The sequence below is a fragment of the Apodemus sylvaticus genome, chromosome 4 (genome assembly GCF_947179515.1).
Source record: "Apodemus sylvaticus chromosome 4, mApoSyl1.1, whole genome shotgun sequence".
Taxonomy (NCBI): Eukaryota; Metazoa; Chordata; class Mammalia; order Rodentia; family Muridae; genus Apodemus; species Apodemus sylvaticus.
Window position 1 is genome coordinate 14944489 of NC_067475.1, and position 14562 is coordinate 14959050.

At 42.3% G+C, this 14562-nt stretch overlaps 1 protein-coding gene across 2 annotated transcripts in view; it reads right to left on the minus strand.

Moving 5' to 3' along the window:
- Positions 1-14562, minus strand: part of Ddah1 (dimethylarginine dimethylaminohydrolase 1) — a 226892-nt gene that overhangs the window by 20859 nt on the left and 191471 nt on the right. For both annotated transcript variants that reach the window (XM_052179015.1, XM_052179014.1), the window contains exons 3-4: positions 11113-11186; positions 10130-10249 (exon numbers count right to left, since the gene is read on the minus strand). In XM_052179015.1, coding sequence (XP_052034975.1) covers positions 10130-10249; positions 11113-11186 — 194 coding nt within the window. The remainder of the gene's footprint in view (positions 1-10129; positions 10250-11112; positions 11187-14562) is intronic.

A 14562-nucleotide genomic window follows, 5' to 3' on the forward strand; every position in this document is an offset into this window, starting at 1 on the left:
TAAAGCCTGTCCTTCTGTGACAGATAGCATGTAATTAATCCAGCCTCGTGGAGAGGAAAGCGATTGATTTTAGATGGAACTAAAATAAAAGAAAAAAGAAAAAAAAGGAAAAAGGAAGAAGAACAGGGTAAGAGGTGGCATAAAATTAATTTTTCTGTCTTCTGTCATTAAAAACCAACAAGCTAGCCCGTGAGAGAGGTGGAGGCTACAGGGAGGACGGAGTGCGGCTATAGGAGGTGGACCCAGGTACTTCTGCAACTGAATCCTAGTTCACTCCCCACAACAGACGTATTTTTATAACACACATTTACACATTGCTCTTGCTAAAAGTCAATACTTCTCATTTGTGTCAGCAAGATGACTTTATTAGTTGTTCTTCTTGCAGCTAATGTTTTGATCAAATGTTTGATAAAAAGCAACTTATTTAGAAGAAGGATTTCTTTCAGCTCAGGGTTGAGGAGAAGGCATATTGGAGTTTATGGTGGGGGAGCCTGCGGCTAGGACCACTCCCATCTTGGTAGCCAGGAGGCCATGAGTGAGCTAAGAACAGTTGGGCTGTAAACTTTAGGCTGCCACCTCACCGGGTCCCAGTTCTTCAGTCAGGTTTTACCTCCCGACAGTTCCACAACCTTGAGCGAACCAGCAAGGGTTGAGACAGAGCCTGCGGGGACACACTCAGCTTCTAACATGATCTGAATGCAGGACAGAAGTCCAGCATCTCCGCTGCTTTGTGCCCGTCTGTTACTTGGAGTAATCCCTGTAAATCAGTGTGCGGCTCACTCAGCCTTCCTAGGGCGGAAGGCACACAGGTCTTGTTGTTTCAGCCTTGCAGCCATCTTGGATTGCAAGAGAAGAACCTCATGCCTCAGAGCGTCCCTCAGATGAGGACAACTCTCTGTGAAGCTATGTAGACTGCTCCTAGAATGGCGGTAACTATTTCCCAAGGACCACCTTGTCCCCAAGATCAAGGGCTTGCTTGGATCATCTTGCTGAGATGGAGACACTCAGCAAGCCCACACTTAGATTAACACTGTTGAACATACTTAAATCAAGGCAGGGTGCTGATGTAGGCTTCTTGCTCCCAACCCCCATTTAAGCCTAAATCTCACATGAGTCCCCCATACATGGACTTGGGGTCACCAGCTCTCTTTATTTGTTTTTGTTCCCAGCATGGCTATGTCAACTAAATCTCTGTTTCTTATTATTAGCATCTCTTTAAATGAACATGGGGTCTCCAATGGAGGAGTTAGAGAAAGGATGGAAGGGGTCCTTGCTGAAGGGGTTTGCAACCCCATAGGAAGAACAATGATATCAACCAATAGGTCCCCCCCAGATCTCCCAGGGACTAAGCCATCAACCAAGGGGTACACATGTCTCTAGTTGCATTTGTAGTAGAGGATTGCCTTGTCAGGCATCAATGGGAGGACAGGTCCTTGGTCTTATGATGGCTCGATAGATGCCCTGATGTAGGGGAATTGGGGATGGGGAGTGGGGTGGGTGGAGGAACACCCTCATAGAAGTAGGGGGAAGGAAGATGGGATAGGGGGTACCTGAGAGGGGGGGGACTGGGAAAGGGGATAACATTTGAAATGTAAACAAAGACTATATCCAATAAAAAAAAAAAAAGAAAGAAATGGCCTATCAGGATAGGTGGCAGATCTAGTTTCTTGAGGCTGATAGAGCGCTGGCTTTTCTTCTAAAACTCGAGTAGCATTTTTCTTTAACTTTAAATCTAGTTTCACATTAAATTGGGCCTCCAGACCATGACTGCTGCCCACTCTGTAGTGTAGACACTTTGCTGTTTGGCCCGTGAATGTATAAATAGAGGAGTGGGGTATGCTTTTTGGAGTTGGCTCATTTGTGTGTGATCAGGAGTCCTAAGTGCAGTGTAGGGAGTTCTCTGCTCAGTGAGAAGGCAGCCATTCTTCTAGAAGGTACTAATAGGAGTTATGCCTGGCTGGCAGTTAGTGGGTCCTACATTATCCCCTTGACAGTAAAAGAGTCAGGGAGAAGGAAGTTGGCCAAGGGCTAAAAGGAATGTTAGAACCGTGGGAGAAAACTAGAGAAACTAGTGTTTCTGGGATCAGATTTGGTGTTGTATATCTTTAAGAATTTATTGAAGTCAACCTAACTTCTAGTGCCTTGGGACAGATCAGTATAGGTTCAATAATATATCTTCACCCTTCCTTCCCCACATTAGTATTGCATAGTAAAAGTATCTTGGGATATTTAGCTCAGTTGCTAAGATCTTTCTACATGGATGATTTCATTTAAGTATACAACACATATACTATGAAGTGTGTTACTGTTCCATAGCTACTTAGACACAATATATTGGAATGGCACTGAGACTGAACCCCCTTTCTTGAAGCAGTTTGCAAAACAAAGGATTGGGAAAATAGAACTTTAATTATTGTTAGAAGAACAGGAGCTGTATCATCTCTGGTTCTGGAAGGAGACATGACATCCAGAAATTCCAGAAAAGTCATTAATGATAGCCATGGACCCTCCAGCAGTAACTTATAAGATACTGCCCACCAGACACTTTCTCATAAAGAAGAACCACAAACAACTTCATCTTTCTTATACATCAATCAAAACAAGTCTAAACAGGACACAGCCCTCCAGGAAAAGATGACTGATAGTTCTAGAGATGTTTCAGGAAATAATGGAAAGTGTAAAGTGCTCATCAAGGCACGGCTTCTTTTGTTATTGCCTGCTTTACCTTTGAGAGACTGTTCTACTCTACTGAACTCTGCCTACCTCCTACATCATATGCTTTATGTCTTGCTTGAATTCTTCCAATGCAAATGCAAGGACCAGGAAGATGAGGGGAATCCAGATTAATATCCTGGTGATACCTTTTGGTGTTCCCAGCCAGTTTCGATCAGATTTTTTCTTATATTTATAGTAGCAAGTCTTTACTTGGATTGATACTACAGGGTTTCCTGTTCCTTTAGGCTTTCAACTTCCCTTGTATTTGCATATCTGTGCTAGACTGTTGGGATCTTTCTACACTCCTATTTTGGGGACTATATGCCTCAGATCTCTTGTCCTTGCTCCATTTGTGTCTCAGGCACCTGTGCTAACCCAGTTCTGATGGCATCCTCAGACCTGGGTACCAATGCCTGTGTTCTCATTGATGTCATCCTCAGACCTGGGTACCAATGCCTGTGTTCTCATTGATGTCATCCTCAGACCTGGGTACCAACGTCTGTGCTCTCACAGAATCCTCAGACCTGGGTACCAATGCCTGTGTTCTCACAGAATCCTCAGACCTGGGTACCAATGCCTGTGTTCTCACGGAATCCTCAGACCTGGGCATCAATGACTGTGCTCTCACGGAATCCTCAGACCTGGGCAGAATGCTCATACAGCTTCTCCCAAGAGTCTATTATTTTTTTGTTGTTAGCATAAGGCCCAATTATAGCATTCTCTTTCTTGAATTATCTTTTTTTTTCTTGTTTGGTTCAGGCTTGAAGTTGATAGTAGTCTGCGTATCTTCTGTCGCCATGACTTCTCCGTAAAAACACCACTTTTCTTAGATCACACATTTATTTTGGGGACTCCAATATACTTTCCTTCATTTTAGGTTCCTGGGCCCAGTGTAACGGCTTGTTGTTACTAACTTCTGAAACGCCCCCTTTCCAGTGACAGGGTATCACTATCACCATGTGGTAAGATTCTTATTTTCCTGTATTATACTGATGAAGTGACACCAAACCTCAAGTGGTGGGTCCCTTGGTTCTTGAGGATTTTATTTTGCATGGTATACCAACTGGTGCCTAACAATTCTTTCTTGGCTTGTAGGTGCTAATACATTTTGGCTAGGATTTTTGCCTCTTTCTTTTGTTTCTTCTCTGCCCTCAGCAAGATGTTCAGTTCAATCTCTCCAGATCCTTGCAGGAAGGAAGTTCATGCTGCATTTGGGACATGTGTTAATTCTTGTAGCAGGGAGCTCAGGGAAATTTGACAAGGCACATGGTCTCTCTTTGTCAGCCAAGACAATTCTGAAAGGCCATACCTGCTTCTTAGGGTCCCCCACAAAGGGGTAAGCATGCCCCAATTCACTGGCATCTTAATAGGTCTCAAATGAAAAGAACACCTCCATGAACCCCCAGTATCCCTTCTCTTCCAGATGCGTGACTGCCCTTCAGTTCCTTTCAGTTTCTCTCTCTCTCTCTCTCTCTCTCTCTCTCTCTCTCTCTCACACACACACACACACACACACACACACACACACACACACACGGCTACAATATAATCAGAGAGAAAGGAGACAGGCTAAACCCTGACTCAACTTCAGCACAATTTTACATACATATTTACATACATATTTGCTCACTTTCACTTTCCCTGCCCACTGTTCTCTCCTTCCCTTCTTAGTCCTGTCTTCTCCACAGCATGCTCCCTTCTTGTCTTCATGTCTTGCTTTTTCTTTGAGCCACTGAGGTTAATGAGGCTTGCTTGCATGAGCATGAATGGGAGTTATCTACTGGAGCACGGGGCAACTTAACCAAAGGAAACCATCTCTCACCCCCAGTCACCACTAACTGCCAACAGTTGGGGCCAATGAGCTCCTTCCCAATCATGACGGAATGTGTGTGGGCGCCATTTTGTTCCGGTAACCTCTGTGCTCTGAGTTCATGAGTGCAGTGGCCAAGCCTTGTCCAGAAGGCAGAGTTTTTCCATACTAATCTACAATTAATATTTCTTTCACAAACAACTGGGCAGAAGCTTTATATAAACTTTGTTTGCTTTGTCACAAGAACTAGATTTATTCTAATCATGTAAATTGGATAAAAAAAATAATAACCCTCATAAATAAGGTTGAACATTTAGACTTCTATTTTTATTTGCTTGTTTTTTTTTTTTTTGTTTTTTGTTTTTTGTTTTTGAGACAGAGTTTCTCTGTGTAGTCCTGGCAGTCCTGGAATGCATTCTGTAGACCAGGCTGGCCTCAAACTCAGAGATCCACCTGCCTCTGTCTCCTAAATGCTGGGATTAAAGTCATGTGCTACCACTGCCTGACATAAATAAGACTGAATACCCTCAACTGAGAGATACTCTCTTCCTGATAAACTGGAAGAAATAAAACCTTTAGCAACATCACCATCTACTGGAAATGTAGTCCAGTGCATCCCCATGCCCTGTATCTATGTATACACATTCCTCTACTAATAAAATTATGTGTAATGTCCTTTGCTTGGCTGAGCCCAGTCTAAGAACATAATGTAGAATATGGAAATGTTCATGCACAATGACATTTCTCTATACATGACCTCAAGCAGATCAAGCAGGATCTGAGTAGTTTCTTTGATAATCTTAAGAACTATGCTGAGGATTTTTCAACATCTCTCCCAAATGTATGCACTTCCTTGGAAGGATGTCAGTGTCCCTATGGGCAGACCCAAGTGATTTTGAGAGAACTAGAATAACTCAATAGAACAACAATGCACAGTAGATTTATTCAATCAGCTCCTAATGCCTCAGAAGGCTTGACCCCTAAGATGTAATTACATCATCTAGGATGACATTTGATAATACTGAAGCCAACAAGGCTCTTCTAATTCCAAACACTAGAAAACAGGGCCTTCTGGACTAACACACTACTGTGGACTTTGGATGCCTGGATATGGCCTAATATTTCCCCAAATTTTATATGAATGAGCTTCTGCCCTGGTGAGGCACTGTATGGGTGCCCCACCCTTTTTTGTAATCAATCTTTTGCTGGAAGAGAAGCTTAGATTTTAAGTCAATGTGTCCCTAGCTTCAGTGAATTCTAACAGGTTATTAAAGAATAGAGACCACAGACACTATTTGATATACCAACAAAACAGATGGACCACTTCCCTAACAGTAAGGATGGGTACAAATTAAATTTTACAAGAAGGCCAGCAGGGCCAATAAGGAACCCCTCTTCGGACAAAGCTCTTTTCCAGTATTGTTATCTTCTCCCATGGTGATCAAAGGTTGAGGAATTACCAATTGGCTTCATCTTACTTGTTAAAGTAACGTTTATTCTCCTGTAATCATTGTTATCTCAGAGGCTTATTGCCTCCATTTGATAACCTAGGCCTAGTCCTAGAAGCTTCTAGCCTCTGCACAATCTTATCTAGGCCTAGAAAGTTTTCAGCCTCTGAGACTTACTGTTGAATAAGCTCACCCCTTTCTAGTTTTTTTTATTGATTTCTGGCTAGCCAATTCAACTCAGCTGATCTGGTCAAACTCATCTCCAAGCTGACTGATCCAACCTAGGTTCTCTTGGCTACAGACTAAATTGCTCCACTTGACCTCAAACTAACTCTAGCAATGTGTTCTAATCTTCTGGCTACTTATCATTCTCTGGCTGTTCTCTCTTCAACCTGTCTCTGTAAAACTCTACGGGTAAAACTGCTTCCTTCCTCTCTCTTCACTGCTCTCTCTTCAGTAGCCTTTTTTTTCTCTCTTCTCGTGACAGTTGGGCATATTCTATTGTGTCAAATCTCTGATTCATAACTTTGTCTCCCACTCAATTAGACATCACTTTCAAACACGGATGCTTTCTTCTACGAACTAACTTTACCTTCATTGTTGGGGATTAAAGGTGTGTACTGAGGGTTTATCTATATTCTGGCCAAAGAGATTAAAGGTGTGAGCTAAGGCTGAGTTACATCACAACTAGAAAATATCTTTGATCAACACTTACCCAAGTTAAATTGTAGAAAGAAGAGGTTACTCCAAACCAAGATCTCAGTTTCACCACAATCTAGATATACATGATGTCATTTACTAAGAATCAACTTCATTAACCAAGACTAGATCAGAACCCATGGCAAAGCACTATTCATAAACCCTGGGGTCTCAGCTTTAAACTGAATATGTAAAGAGAGGTTTCAGGTTTGGAAGAAACAGTCAGATATTAGAGAGAAAGGATAGATAAGGCAAACTTTTGCTATGTGGAACAATTCAACTCTGTTTGAATAATTTGCCCTTTAAAAAAATACCCAAGGAGCTGTGGCTTTTTTACCAAGACACTAACAGGCCAGAAAAGGATTTGATAGGAAAAGAATGGCCATTGAGCAGGGCAGGGCTATGCTTTGATTCTGTGTGTTTCCCAAAGGCTCACGCATCTGACCACCAGCCTGTGACACTACTGGGAAGTTGTGGAACTTTTAGGATACGAGGCAGGCCTACTGTGAGTAAGTCAGATGACTCCAAGACTATGCTTTGTGGCAGAGTCTGGGTCCTCAGCCCCTTTTGCCCCCACTGCTACCACACTGTGAGAAGGTGAGAAGCTATGTTGCACTGTGTGCTTTTTCCAGGGTGTTGGCTTACCATAGGTCAAATGACCATGGACTGAAGCCACTAAAACCATGAGACTTGAATCCTTTCATGTAGATTTATCTCAGGTATTTGTCACTGTCAGGCTATTGAAGACAGTGGAAAATCAAGGAAAGGAGATCTAAGACCTAGGAAATCAGATCCTTGAGGATTAAGATTCTACTCACAATATTTATTTCACTCAACCTCAGTATTTCTATCTGCAATATGGGGAACAAGATGTCAACAATGTTTCTGCTTTTGTAAATGGCATAGTGTTTCTACCTCTGCTCCCGAATGTCTAGACCACTATGTGCATCTCCATGTCACTAGTAGGAATTATGCCTTTATTAATTTTATTGGCAGCTTTATATAGGAACCAAGCTGTTCTCAAGTAAATGAGCATCTCAGGTCACCTGAATGTGTATGTCACTGTCCCCTGTGCCTGACCTCAGACCATCCTCTGTGGGGGAGCTCATTATCCACCAGCTGAGTTTGTCATGCTCTCACTGCAAAGTACAAGGACACCTTTTGATGTTAGGAACAAGACGGGTGGGCATCCACCAACTCCACAGGCCCATGCTTTAGATAGTACATTTGCTGATGGAAAATATGATCTCCACAGAATGCCCTTGGAGCTAGCCAGGGCTATTTATAGCTTCTGACACAGAAGGTTTCGGGTGGAGAATGGACATCATTGTTAATACCCAGACAAGTTCTGCAGGAAGGACTATGAAGTCTCCACAGAGACTAAGAATAGAAGGGATGGGTGAAGGAAAATGGAACACACACTAAGACATGCAATGGGAATTGGGACGCAGATCCCTTTTTTTGTTGTTGTTGTTGTTGTTTTTTGTTTTGTTCGCTTGTTTTTTTTTTTTTTTGGTTGTTTGTTTTTGCTAGTTCATCACTGCTCTTCTTTTCTGGAGGTGAGGTGTTTGTCTTCCATTGAGAAGATGCATACGATGAGCATTTTTGGTAAGAGCCGTGTTGGTCCCCGCATCTCTGAAGGAGAAACGTATAGGTACCCATACTCTCCACCATGATGACCTTCTCTCCTTCATCTTTGAATCGCTTCATCTTTAGATCTTACCTGACCCAGTCAGAGGCTGGCAAGAAAACACTTGACTAGTGTGTCAGGCTGCTCACGTCTCATGGGCATCCTCGTTCAGTTTCAGGTTATCTGCATCACCCCCTGGGGCACTCTCTCGCCCAATCCCGCCCCAACAAATGTGCTCATTATTTTTGACCCAATTCTAGTCCCATTTCTTCCATAGGGCTTCCTCTGATAGCCATGAGGGAGCTCTCTGCTTTTCTTTGGCATTTGAGTAGCTATTAGAATCTTTTCCATATAACTAGCCGAATCATATTATCTCTTCCTCTGCTGTGTCAGTTTCTCAAGATGGAGTCAGCACCCTGTAAGGCAGTGATCATCATGCTCTTGGAATTAGGGACCTAGTCTATTCAGTATGGCATAAAAGGCTACTTTTTTCTACTTTGTCTAGAAGCGGTTCTTTGTGCTCATTTGCACAAAGGCATGGAATAAGCCAGCTTAAGTTCCCATTCCCTTATAATCAGTTCCAAACACGTGCAGACCAACTCGGCTGTAATGGACAGATACCACAGTTACTCCCCAAGGAGAAATACCATCTTCCTGGTCCCTGCATAGCTCCATTCATCAAATGCTTTCTTTCAAGACATTATCTTTCCTGCACATGGAAAGCTGACACAGTTTTCCAGATGAAGCGAAACAAAAGGTATACTCTAAAGGAAACCAGAGAAAGACACTCTAATACAAACCAAACTCAGGAGATAATTCAGCAACAACTGTTAAAAGCCCTCGATTCAAATGCTGTCAAAGATACAGTTAAAGGAAAAGAAAGGCTGAAGGAGCTGCAGATTCCACAGTGGGGGAATCCGCTGCATACTTAAGCTGCACCTGGGGCACACAGCTCACCCCTTCCTCGCTCTCTGATTAAGAGGAGTCTCTGGATTTTTGGTTTGTATTTAAGTCATAAATGTTGACATGGAGGGCCCCATCAGAGAAAAAGGCTTCTGTACCAGACCATTAGTGCCAGCATTGTGACCTCAGCAAGCACTCCATTTAGTTTATATGCCAAAAGCAGACAATGCCACCCTACCCCTCACCAGGAATATGTTCAAACTCAACGAAGGGCCAGACAGGAACAGACTCTAGCCTGGTCTCTCCTCTTCCACGGCCTGCAGGTCGTCTCCCATGGTGGAAGCTTCTGACTAGAGATATACTACCAATGGGGACAAACAGCAACAGTAGAAAACCCTATCTGCCATGATTTCCACTCTACGTCTAGCTCCACGACCCGGGAAAAGCATGGTATTCCTGGGCTTCCCCAAGCTTCCCCTAGAAAGTGAGGGCATTTCCTGTGTTAAAATTTATCATTCTAAATAAAAGCAAAGACGGCAAGTTTTATAGGTTCTTCTGAATCACAACTTTCTAAAAGTCCATTGTGGCGTAGTATACACACAACAAAAGAATGAGACTATTGTCACAAGCCCTTAGTGTACCAACTCCCCTATATAAGAGAGAGAAAGTCCTGCAGAGATCCCTGGCTCAAGGCAAGATCTTTTATTCCCAGAGTGTAGAAATGATGAGTGTTTAAAGGATGCTTTGCCACAGAAGAGCTCTTTCCATACTTGGGAGTTCTTGGCTCCTAATGAGTATCAGAGCACACAGAGCACATGACAGGCGTCTCATGTGTCCGTCCATTCGAGACTTGCCACCCTGCCTGGTGTCCCGCCTGTGGCCAGGCACAGCCTGCTGCACCTAGGAACACAGTTTTGCGTTTACCTTGAGGGCCTTCTGTGCAGATTCACTGGACCCTATTGCGATCAGGTTGGGCCCGGCCATGCTGCAGAAACTCTTTAAATGCAAAGAATCGGCCACAGGGACTGTGGAGACTGCGTAGTCCTAGCAGGCAGACAGAAGGAAACACAAGTGTTAGTACAGAGTGATTCTCAAGACTGACTGAAAGTTGCCTTAACCACGCTTGCTCTTTTGAAGGTTGCCAGCTGCACGGTGCGGTGGGGAAAGCAGGGGAACTGGGGAACCTGACTCACAGGTACTGGTGTTGCCAGTTGAACCAAGCTGGCTCTGTAAGAAGAAAGCAGTTTCCTTCCAGAGTTGACTGTGTTACCAGCTCTGCCGGCTGGTTGGCCTGTGGAGCAGGCTACTCTAGGAGGATTGTTTGCATTTCTTGTGGATACTGGATCAGTCAGGGCTTCACATTCTTATGGGGAACAGAGCTTCCTGGATGTGTGTGTGTGTGTGTGTATGTGTGTGTGTGCATCTGTTATTAAGCAGTCTTATGGACTGTTATTTTCATAACCAGTAAAGGAATCTTTAAGGAAGGCATAGACAATATTTGGCCCAGTTTCTGGTACACAGTAAGCACCCAGTAAGTACCCAGTAAGAGAGGATTCCTCAGATTCTACTCTGAAAATCATATTTGTGTTAGACACATCTGGGTCTGCAGACTTGACTTTTTAAAAGTGACTTTGTCAGAAACATGTGCTTGTGTTTGTAGGATTATGCACTTGGAAGTTTATGCACACTAAACTTTCTTGTTCCTGGGAGGGCTGAATGGATCATAATTATGGAGAAACTTGAGTTTAATAGTCTTCAAAACGTCTAGTAAATGTACAAATACTAAGAATAATTCTGTAAAGCTGGTGAAATATAAATATAATTACTCACGACATACTGATTCAACGGGACTATGAATATTTATCAAGCAATTACTCTGAGCCAGGCATAAACAATACTTCACTTACCTTAAATGTATCAGCCAAAATTTCAGCACCTCGTTGATTTGTCCTTTTGGAAAGGCCCACAAAAAATTCTCTGCCTATAATAGATGTGATGAAACACAGTGAGTCGGGGGACTGTATATTGTTTCCTTATTCACAAAAAATGGTCTTCAAGTATCACATGGTTCTCTCTCCATTGGGAAAGTTCCAAAGAGACTTCTGTTTCCATTCCAAATGCGGGTTCAAAAGACTGCCTTTAAAGAAGCCATTCAGATTCAGAGATGGAAATCAGCACGGCAGTTGCTAGGAGCCGGGAGAAGGCCTGGATGGGTTGGTGAACAGTGATGGAGTTTCAGCTTGGGAAGATGTACAATGTCTGGTGATGGTGGCTGCCCAGATGTGTGAGAGAACTCACTGCCTCTTTACTGTAGCCTTAACACAGCTGTGAATATTCAACACAACCCCTATACTTAGGGAACACCTTGAAGATGGAGCAGGAAAATTTGAGGAGCAGAGGAATGGGGTGTCAGTTGGGAGTGATTTCTAGACCTGATAGGAAAATCTAGACATGACTCATGAAATTTCAACAATATGGCTCCAGGGAATCAAGGGCCCTCTTCCATTGCATGCATACAAACATCCACACATATGAAATAGCATGTGGCACGCAGGCATACATGCAGACAAGCATCCACACACACGAAATAGTTAATAATTAAATAATCTTGGGAGGACAAAATATATTGTATGAAAAATGAAAGAAAATAACAAAATGTAAAAAAACAAAAAAAAAACCCAACCTAATAAATAAATCTCCCTTCCTTTCCTATCTTAATTACTTGTGAGAGACAACAGGCTTTTCATCAAATCAATAATCCTATGTTCCAGATTTGCTGACGACTTCCTAATATCATTTAGCATTCATCATGTTCCTGTACTCCTTGTATTTTCAGAGAATTGATAGTTTCCTGGAGATGGTTAATTAACCTTTCTCCTTTTCCAGTGGGGTCCATGTGTCCATTGCTTTGCACAAGCGTGTGACCAACGTGACCAGTATTCCAGTGTGGCGGGACTAGAATGACGAGTGTTCAGCACGCTGGCCCAGTTCCCCACTGTGCTTCCCCACTAAACTTCCATACAGGGGTTTTGTCTCCGCTGATGCTTGGGCACAGACCCACTACTTTATTAGGATCTGCATTTCCACTTAGAGATCTCCTTGAAATACAATTCATAAAGGAAACACAGGGTGAATGCTTCCCCTTCTATAACTACAGTAGGAGCTAGTAGACTCCAAACTTAAGAATAACCACATTAAAAATAAACCCACTCTTTTTTTTTTTTTAAATAGGTGTGAGGGTTCATTTCTGGGTCTTCAAGCCTTTTTTTTTTAAATTATATATTTTTATTTTCTATATTCTTTGTTTACATTCCAAATGATTTCCCCTTTCCCAGTTCTCCCCTCCCCATATGTCCCATAAACGTTCTTCTCTCCACCCATTCTCCAATCACCTCTCTCCTTTTTCTCTGTCCTTATATTCCCCTCCAATGCTAGATCAATCCTTTCCAGGATTAGGTCCCTCTCCTTACTTCTTCATGGGAGTCATTTGTTATGCTAATTGTGATTTGGGTATTCAGAGCTTCTGGCTAATTAATATCCACTTATCAGAGATTGCATTCCATGTGTATTCTTTTGTGATTGGGTTACCTCACTTAGGATGATATTTTCCAGATCCAACCATTTGCTTAAAAATTTCGTGAATTCATTGTTTTTAATTGCTGAGTAGTATTCTATTGTGTAAATATACCACATTTTCTGTATCCATTCCTCCATTGAGGGACATCTGGGTTCTTTCCAGCTTCTGGCTATTATAGATAAGGCTGCTATGAACATAATGGAGCATGTGTCTTTATTGCATGCCGGGGAATCCTTTGGGTATATGCCCAGGAGAGGTATAGCAATGTCCTCCGGAAGTGTCATGCCCAGTTTTCTGAGGGACCGCCAGACTGATTTCCAAAGTGGTTGTACCACCTTACAACCCCACCAGCAGTGGAGGAGTGTTCCTCTTTCTCCACATCCTCACCAACACCTGCTATCTCCTGAGTTTTTAACCTTATCCATTCTGACTGGTATGAGGTGAAATCTCAGGGTTGTTTTGATTTGCATTTCCCTGATGACTAATGATGTTGAGCATTTCTTAAGGTGCTTCTCAGCCATCCGAATTTCTTCAGGTCAAAATTCTTGGTTTAGATCTATACCCCATTTTTTAATAGGGTTATTTGGCTCCCTGGGGTCTAACTTCTTGAGTTCTTTGTACATATTGGATATTAGCCCTCTATAAGATGTAGGGTCGGTGAAAATATTTTCCCAATCTGTTGGTTGACGTTTTGTCCTTTTGACAGTGTCCTTTGCCTTACAGAAACTTTGTAATTTTATGAGGTCCCATTTGTCAATTCTTGATCTTAGAGCATAAGCTAAAAATAAATAAAAATAAATCCACTCTTATATATTAACGAGTCAATGATTAAATCATGACAGAAGTTTAGAAAACATTTAGACTTAAGGGGTCTAAGAAATACTCATGTCAATCAGAGATTCTCCCTGGGTATGGAAGAGCAAGCTTATAACTCTAGTGCTGGGAGGTGGAGGCAGGAGGATTGGGAGCTCATCCTCAATTACATACTGAATTTGCGGCTAGCCTGAGCTACAAGAGACTTTGTCACAAACAAACAAACAAATGAACAATCAAAAAAAAAAAAAAAGGAAAAAGAAGAAAGAGACAGAAAGAATTAAAGTATCTGGAAGGAAATCTATACTTTAGATAAGTGTACAGTTCAAAATTGATGCCAATTCATTATGCGGGGGGGGGGGGGAGAGGGGGGGAGGGATAGAGTATAAATAAGGAAATTTAAAAGAAGGAAACAAAGAAAGATAAAGGTAACACTTAAGAGAGATGGTTCACAAAAGCCAGTATTTCAATCCTTTGAAAAGATTAATAAAATTGACGAACCTCTGGAGGGGGAGGGAACTGAGCGAGGCAGGGTCACATAAGCATCACAAATGAAAGCAATCCTAGCTACAGATGCTATGAAGTTTGAAGAGACACAAAGAATGATTTATAGCCACCATTTTGAAAATGGAGGTAAAAGAGATAAGATCAGGAGGTGGGACTCACCAAAACACGCCCAGGTAAGCCTAAGCAAGCATATGAGCATTAAAGTAACCAAATCAGGCTAAAATCTCCCCACTGAGAATATGCCAGGAGCTGTTATGTACTTGTCTTATCAAGCCGAAGGGATGCACAGTACAAACTGTACCGATTTCAGAGAATAGAAAGATACCAGGCGTCTCCCAATACATTATTCTGAGGGTAATTTAACAGTTTTACTAAAACCAGATGAAGAAAAGAAAGAAAAAGTACAGGCCATGGAAACAAAAGTTTTAAACATACCAGCAAACTAAATTCAACAGGGTAT